The 8,931-nt window shown below is 48.7% G+C and overlaps 1 protein-coding gene across 1 annotated transcript in view; it reads left to right on the top strand.

Moving 5' to 3' along the window:
- APEH (acylaminoacyl-peptide hydrolase) overlaps window positions 1-707 on the top strand; it is a 5,168-nt gene extending 4,461 nt beyond the window's left edge. The window contains exons 7-8 of the mRNA XM_018575082.1: window positions 383-520; window positions 600-707. Coding sequence (XP_018430584.1) covers window positions 383-520; window positions 600-695 — 234 coding nt within the window. The 3' untranslated portion in view covers window positions 696-707. The remainder of the gene's footprint in view (window positions 1-382; window positions 521-599) is intronic.
- The last annotated feature ends 8,224 nt before the right edge of the window (window positions 708-8,931 follow it).

The following is an 8,931-nucleotide window of genomic DNA, read 5'->3' as shown; positions in this document are numbered from 1 at the left end:
TCTGAGGCATTTCCAGGATCCATTTATTATATATATTAAAGTTGAACCGTCTGGCCTTTTAAAGGATTCTGCTCAGTCACTCTTGTGATCCCGCCGCCCCTTCCACCATATATAGTCATGTGACACACTTCTTTCCTGGACCAGTACTGCAGCTTCTTACGCGGCCTTTGCTCTCATAGACCGCAGACAATTGCCATCATTTCCTCCGTCCAGTAGGGGGAGGGGCCCAGAATCGGTAGTGTGATCTCCCAGGCTGTACATTGTGGCAGATGTGTTGTCACTTCCTGTGTCGTCACTTCCTGTGTTGCCGTGTCCCCGGAGTTCGGATTTCGTGTCATTGATCCTCGGAGGTTAGTCACGGGTGTTTGCGTCTGTCCTGCAGGGTGATCAGTTCGTGCTGCATGAAGATTGGGGTGAGGGCTTGGTGAATAAGAGCGCCCCGGTGCTGTGCGTGATGGACATTGAGAGCAGCAACATCTCCGTCCTGGAGGGGATCCCGGAGCACGTGTCACCGGGACAGGTGAGAGACGCCCATCCCCCCACCTCCCCCCCCATAATGACATCCCTGTCCTCATCACCCTCCGTCTCTCCCCTGATAGGCCTTCTGGTCCCCGGATGACACCGGTGTGGTGTTTGTCGGGTGGTGGCACAGTCCCTTCAGAGTCGGTCTAAAATACTGCACCAACAGGAGGTAAGAGACCCGAGGGGAGGGATTCGGGGTGTCATATCAGGTTGTCTAAACTAAGGAATGTAAAACAAATGGAAAAGCGCACTACCTGGAGTACCAACTGTTGGGGACGTGGGCACAAGTGATTGCAATAAATATTAGGTAATGAAGAGTTAAAAAAGCAGTGTGCAAGCTCTGTGGTGAACAGGGTGAGGGACCCCGTATGGAGAGACTTGCGTTTAGGTGTCTCTGTGATCCCCGTGCGGAGCGTGACTCGGCCAGGGTACAAGTGGGGTGACCATGGGATGGATGGATGCGTGCCTAGATGGTGTCGGGCTGGCAGGAACGATCATGTGATCGAGCTGTGCGGACTGGGATGGCCCGACCTGGCCGCAACGGCTGTGCGTGGTGACCGCTAGATAAGTGTCAGTGGGTCAGGCTGTCCGACAGGCTGCACCTGAAGACGGAGGGGGTCGCAGTGTGTTGGAGTCTGCTGAACCCGCTGAGCGTCAAAGAAGGTGCCCAGTGGGTTCAGGTAGCTCTACGCGTTTCGAGGTACTTGGCTCTTTGTCAAGCTGAGATACGAGGTGAAGGAGAGAAAAAGGTCCCGTTCTTTTGAATTTGACAGCTGGGAGGGGGGTTCGGGTGACATCACCCCGCTCCGATTGGTCGAATCGTGTAGGGGGTGGGGCTGACTCGTTCGTCGTTTCTCTGTGCCGTAGACGTGTTGAATGAATGTTCTTTGGCGGCGGGCTGGAGTCAAACGAAGTGGCTGTAAATAGATCATGTCTGGGAGTAGAGCAAGCATAAAGCTCTCATGTTTCTCACCAGTCAATATCTAACGGGGACGTGGGGTAGGGCGCATTTCATGACCATTGAATACAACGGGATTTAGATGTTTGAGCGTTTTGTAGAGCGTTCGCCGAGCGTGGAACGCGCCACAAAACGTTCCGGTTTGACCGAGGGTCGTGTTCTCTTGGAGGGTCGTGTTCTCTTGGAGGGTCGTGTTCTCTTGGAGGGTCGTGTTCTCTTGGAGGGTCGGGTTCTCTTGGAGGGTCGGGTTCGGATGGCGTTCTTGGCGTTTTTACAAATCTCCTGTAGGTCAGCGTAGACCACATGGTAGAATGTGTCAATGAAGGAACCTTTTGAATTGAGCGGGTAAAACGTAGACCTGGGTCTAAGGTCTCGTTCACACCTAGGCGTATTGCATATGCGCGTCTGTACGATTCGCGGTAAAAAAAGTTGCGCGTTTCCGAAGGCTACTTGGCTGTAGACATGTGCTGATTCGTTTCGTTCCGAATCGAAATTCGGACGAATTTTCGGACATTCGGATGTATCCGAATTCCGAATTACAGACATAACGAATGCAAACGAATCCGAATTTCCATTTCCAAAATTCTGTAGCGTTAGTTCGAACGTTCGTTTGGTTTTCTGTTCTTATTCGGTTCGTTCGTTGGAGCAAAGTGACATTAGAGAAGGAGAAACATATTTTTCCCCCTTCGAATGTCACTTTGCTGCGAACGAACGAAACGAATAAGAACAGAAAACGAAACGAACGTTCGAACTAACGCTACCGAATTTCGTACGAATCCGAATTCCGAATCCGAATTGACTTTCACACCCGAAAAACGAAATAACACAAATCCGAATTTAAAACGAAACTAAACGAATTTTTTGGCAGTGCGCATGTCTACTTGGCTGTATCCCAATGGAAACGCGCTACAAAACGGCCCAAAGTAGTACCGGGACCTTTCCAGGCGCGGGCCGTTTTGTAGCGCGTTAGGGACGGGCGGGCGCCGAGGTGGGAACCAGACCATTGAATACAATGCGATTTATATTTCTGAGCGTTTTGTAGAGCGTTCGCCGAGCGTAGAACCCGCCACAAAACGTTCTGGTGTGACCGAGGCCTAAGGGTGGTATGAGTGAAGGCGGGGTTTATAAAGGACTCGAGATCAGGAACCAAATTGGGGGTCAAGGTCTGCCAGTTCATACAGAATGTTTAGGACGTGGCCGTCCTGTTCGTCAAACATGTCTGCTAAGACCTCCTGATTAGGAGGCAAAGCCTGGCTGTTGGTGCCGGAAGGTTTGAAGGGTATTGTGGTGCAATAATGTCTTCTAAGCGTGAGGAGTCTAATGAATCTGTGGAGATCTTTGAAGAGGGTACAGGAGGAGGAAGACCCGAGGGGAGGGATTCGGGGTGTCATATCAGGTTGTCTCACTCTTTCCTGTACAGAGACGGATGGGGTGGTAAGGGCTCGGTAGCGCCCCCCTCTGGTGGTGACTCTGTTCTCTCCTCTAGAGACTCTCTCTGCGGACTCCTCGTCGGTCTTCTCCCCGCGGCTGAGCCCAGACAAGTGTCGGATTGTGTACCTGAAGTGCGACGTGTTCGGCCCTCACCTCCAGTGCTGTCAGCTGCTCATGGTACCCGATCTCCGTGTCTGTCATTGTGATATCGGGTCCTGTGCGGTGCCCGGTGAGGTCACGGCGGGAGCTCCGCAATCTGTGCTGGGTCATCATCTGTGACTGCTGAGAGCTCCCCCCCCTCCCTATCCCTCAGACACCAGGGGGATGTATTTGGGGGAATTTGGGGGGTCACGGGGACTAGGGAATAGGGGTCACGGGAAGGGCCGGATTTACTCTCCCTGCCGCCCCAAGGCCAGGTTCTGCGATGCTGCAGTTAGTGACGGCAGAGACAGGGGGCGCTGTGACTACACGGTCTCAGTAATCACAGAGCAGACGAAGAACGGACGTCCTTCGTCTGCTCAAGGGGCTCTATGGTGTGCTCCTATGCCGTGGTCACGGTCCCCCAGAGGGGCGGGGGACCCCGAAAACCACGGGGGGTGCGGGGCGGACACGATCGCCGCCGCTCGATTTAATACAAGTGATCTAATTAGATAACTTGTATTAAACGAGCAGCGGCTCCCGCTGTACATTCAGCTCTGCTCGTCAAGAGCCAGGCTCAATGTACAAAAAAAACTGCTCGCCCGGCGCCCGAAACTGCATGTCCCGGGCGTCGGGCGATAGGTATTCGCTCCATAAGACGCAGGCACATTTTTCTCCTCCTTTTGGGGGGAAAAAAAGTGCGTCTTATGGAGCGAAAAATACAGGAAGTGCTGACATTAATATTGGGAGGGGAGGGAAACATTTTTTTGGCTTTAATGTCACTTTAATTTTTATAATTTTTTTTTTTTTCCACTTAACTTTATTGCTATCACACAGCAGCTAACAAGCCCCTGTGTGATAGCATTTGGAGGTGACAGGTTCTCTTTATTGAACCTGTCACCTCCAATACAAATGTGCTGGCTCTCCTCTGACATCTGAGATGGGAAGGGAATCACTTGTACAATACGAGCAGCGGCTTCTCCGCTCTACATTTAACTCTGCTTGCCCAAAGGCGTCGGGAGATAGGAATTCCACACCCCTGCTGGCCCTCTACTACCCTGCCGCCCCGAGGCCGGGCCTCGGTGGCCTTGTGGGAAATGCGGCCCTGCTCCTCCTCTAGCCTATGACTGGGCTGTAAAAGGAGAAGCAGCACACTGATGAGCTCATCTCTCTGACAATCTGCTCTCTCCTCCCTAGCAGTATGCTCCTTACACTGGAACACACCTGGCTGGCTCCTTGTGCTGCTTCTCCCTTTCCTCTCTCTAAGCTCTACCATACAAGCACTGCAAGTCCGATACCAAGTCACATTCATTTACTTACAGTGCTTGCATTTAAAAGGACATTTAATGCATTGTATTATTGAATACAGAGCTGCATTGATTGCTCTCTCTTTTTTTTTACATTTATCTGGATTTTAGCTTTAGGCTGGGTTCACACCTGTGCGTTGCTATAGGCGCGTTTTATGCACATTATTTCAGCTCGTTTTTAGCACGTTTTTTAGGATGTTTTTTAGTTCAGTGAAACGCGTGTTGGATGCTCGTTTTTATACCTCCCTGGCGGTATGATTTTTTAAAAATTTTTCCTTTTATTTTCTATCTTTTTTTAACTTTCAAACTTCCCGCCGGTTCCGCCCCCCTGCGACGCGGACACTGGCAAGGGACGGAACCCGGAAGACGACAGCGGCCGGAGGACACAGCGGGGAGCGCGGACAAGGTAAGACCTACGCTGCATTCCCGAGTGTGGCTCGGGGTTACCGCTTTGTTAACCCCGAGCCACACTCGGGAATACCAATGGAAACGCTCGGAAATACGCCCCAAAAGAAGCTCCTGTACTTGTTTGGGCGTAGGGCGTTTTTCAGCGCGTTTTCACGGGCTGAAATACACCCAGGTGGGAACCATGCCCATAGGGAACTATGGGATTTCACTTGCTGAGCATTTTTCAGCGCTTCGATCAGTGCTGTAAAACGCCCAGGTGTGAACCAGCACTTAAACTCAAGGAGCATGTGACTTTGTATGTCTTATCTTTCCACTCTTGCACAATCAGGTAAAGTAAATTATGCAGCTATGTCATCTGTCCTTTGTTGCTGAGGAATGCAGTGCTGCCACGTACTAAGAGGAAACAGGAAGCAACGTTTCATATGTGAGCAGATTGAAACGTTTGTTCGCCCTGTGGATCAGCTCACTCTCTTCTTTTGGACATTTTAGAGGCTCTACTTCGTATCTGAAGCTTTCTTTGAAGTTTGGCTTTCATGGTCATTTTTATGGATTTCCCCCCAAACATGGAACTCGCAGCCCTGGCTTGATGGAACTTCGAGGTCTGGCAGTGTTTTACTGCACAACCACCAGACTCATCTCCATCTGGAGTATACGGATTATATTTTGTGTTGTATGGAGGAAACCTTCTGCACGATTTCATTTTCTTTACAGGAATCGACTGAACTCTCTCTGCAAGTACGGGGTATGTTTGAGTTCCTTGAAATGGACGACGTATTGGTCACCCTTCATGTCATTACAATGTGGCATTTATACCCCAGGCTGACATAACGTCATACTAAATTCAGGAGTTAAATCTTGCAAATACATTCAAATATCCTAACTAATAACAACAATGTATCTCATTTGTGTATCACTCGGCTGTAGATCCTCCAATCATCTCTGACTCTGTCCTTCCTTCTGGAGGGGGGCTACGTCTGTTCCCCATGGTCCCTGTGTGTGTGGTAAAGTAGTCACCACTCCAAGCTCACTCCCAGGATAGACTACAATCTCATGTTTGGTTTCCTCATTTGTATTGAGATTGTAGTCCATCACAGGAGTGAGCATGGAGCGGTGACTACTTTACAACACACACAGGGACCATGGGGAACAGAAGTATCCCCCCTCCAGAAGGTAGGACAGTGTCAGCACCAATTCAGAGATGATTGGAGGATCTACAGCCGAGTGATACACAAATAAGATACATTGTTGTTAATTGTTAAGGGACCTGAATGTATTTTTAAGATTTAAATCTGAGTTTAGTGTCACTTTAATAGAAGTGTAACTTGTTTTAAATGGAATCACTATATATAACATAAGGCAAGTAAAAAAGTAATTTTTTTTGTAATATTTGCTAGATATCTGTTCAATGTTGCCACACTTTGGTCAATATGACACATTGTCCTGTAGGCTCTTACCATTCTGTTTTGGAACATGGGGGTGGCAAAGCAGTTAATGGGAAGATAGCCCATAAAATAAATATAAAAATGATTACATACATTAATTGAAGGGATTCATTATTTTAAAGGGCGCCTACACACGTTGGGGCCAGTGATTTCACTATAAAGTCAATGTGTTTGCAGGCTATCTTTGATATAGGAAGGGAAGAGGGGGCACTGTGGGACTCACACTTCTGAAGCCTTACTAGCTCTTACTACAGAAACAGCTGAACATGGCTGAACGTTACTAAAGTACAGCCCTGGGAACTTGGCGCAGTGATGGTGGAACCGCTCATAATGGGCACAGCAGGTGTACAGACCTGGGAACTCAGCACAGGGGTGGTGGGAGCTCCTCATAATGGGCACAGAGGGTGTACAGACCCAGGAACTCAGCTCAGGGATAGTGGGAGCTCCTCATAATGGGCACAGCAGGTGTACAGACCCGGGAACTCAGCTCAGGGATGGTGGGAGCTCCTCATAATGGGCACAGCAGGTGTACAGAACCGGGGACTCAGTGTAAGGATCTTAACCATAGAGTCCTGAGACATAAAAGAGACTGTCAGGGAGTTTAACTCTTCAGCATCCACCAAACACCACTATTTCATTTTTGGTTGAAAGCCAAATAATCACAGTGCTCTATACCATCCATATAAATGTGCTTTGTACGAGTGGAATACAGGGCAGGTAAACCTGAAAGTAGCCGGTTCCTCATTAAAGGTGAGAGGCTAACAGTATAGTAAAAAATATATAGCTGTTTATATTGTGCACAGATCAGAAAGTAGACTATCAATAAATACATTATCAATGAGCACATGGGCAGGGTCCTCCTAATCATCAATAGCTATGACGGCCAGGGCCATCCTAATCATCAATAGCTATGACGGCCAGGGCCATCCTAATCATCAATAGCAATCACGGCCAGGGCCATCCTAATCATCAATAGCAATCACGGCCAGGGCCATCCTAATCATCAATAGCAATCACGGCCAGGGCCATCCTAATCATCAATAGCAATCACGGCCAGGGCCATCCTAATCATCAATAGCAATCACGGCCAGGGCCATCCTAATCATCAATAGCAATCACGGCCAGGGCCATCCTAATCATCAATAGCAATCACGGCCAGGGCCTGCCTAATCATCAATAGCAATCACGGCCAGGGCCATCCTAATCATCAATAGCAATCACGGCCAGGGCCATCCTAATCATCAATCGCTCTTATGAACAGGGTCCTCTTAATCATCTTGTCTTGATTTGTATTGCAACTGTAATGTCTTCTTTATATTGTAAAGTGCTGCACTATATAAATCCTGAATAATAAAAATAATATTAATAATAATTATTATCAGCTGACTGAAGTGATAGATGCAGCATGGTCACAGTGACTTCTAGATAAGTTAAAGCTAATGTAAATTCATTCATACAAACACAGTATAATGCACTGCAATGAGGAGATTGCATCAGTCAGGAAAAGTGTAAAATCCACAGTAAAAAGTTTACAAAGTACTTACAACACAGCATGAAGAGCAGGACTATTACCGACTGCATTTTGGCAATAAAGGCTCTCTCAAAAAGCGACATTGGTCTCTCTTTAGTCTGTTTTTGTGCTTCGTTTTCTCAACGGGATTGCACTGCTTCTTCAATGAAACAGACACTCCTCTACCAGAAGTAACTACTCCCTGTGCTATTACTCATATTCTCAGCACTTTTCATGTATGGGGAAGACACAATGCATAAACAGGATTTTTCCTGCTGCTTAAACCATCCCGGGAGCTTTGCTACAGAGCAAAGTTTCTACAAACCGGCCAATGAACAGCTAAGTATAATGCTGCTTTTGGCAATTCTTCTAACCTCCTGACAGCGTCATTTGCAGGGCCGGATTTACCATTAGGAAGCTTAGGCCCCCATAGAGGGGTGCCATGCTGGAACCTACTCTGCCTGATTCCCAGTGGTGAGTCAAGATACAACACTGCAATTCTGCACAAAATGCACCCTCCTGTTCCAAGACCAGTGGTGCCTATAGGAACCGCCGGCTTCCGCAAATGCAGGGGAAGGACCTCAGCGCTGTGCAAAGCTGCCCTGTAAAACGCCTGCCTGATGCAAACAGGCTTCTAGGGAAACTTTATGCACTGCCGGGGCCCTCTGCATGTGTGAAAGTGGCCAGGTCCTGCAGGAGGTAAGGGCGCTGGCTCAGGCTAAGCAGATTTCCATTTGCGCCTACAGGCATCCGAAATGGAAATCCGGCCCATGTCATTGGAAGGACTGTCCCTGTTTTGGATCCAAATCTTTCTCTGCCCCTTTTTCTTACTCAGTTTTGGGGTGATTTATAGACCTCCATAAAAATGAGTTAAAGCCTGTAAGCGGGCTTAGGGTGTAGCGGCTTCACAGAGGTAATCACACATAATGGTCTTTTGAACAAGATAATGTTTATTACCGGAGAGCATTGGTGTATTTAGGTTTGGGGCTGCCCTAGGCAAGACAAAACTCGGGCGCGCCCCCATACACTAAATTTACCCCACCTGGCTGTGGTCTCAGGTGGCCTCTGCGGTGGTCTCTACAGGATCTTTGGTGGGCTCTGCGGGGTCTCAGGCTGCTAAGCCCACCATAGACCCCGCAGAGCCCACCGCAGATCCGGCTGAGCCCTTCACAGTTCCTGCACAGCCCCCCTGAGACCCTGCAGTCCACCATAGAC

Source organism: Nanorana parkeri, unplaced genomic scaffold (genome assembly GCF_000935625.1).
Source record: "Nanorana parkeri isolate BGI_ZX_2015 unplaced genomic scaffold, ASM93562v1 scaffold3522, whole genome shotgun sequence".
Lineage (NCBI taxonomy): Eukaryota > Metazoa > Chordata > Amphibia > Anura > Dicroglossidae > Nanorana > Nanorana parkeri.
The sequence above is the reverse complement of the archived record's forward strand: the minus strand, read 5'-3'. Positions and strand labels throughout refer to the sequence as shown.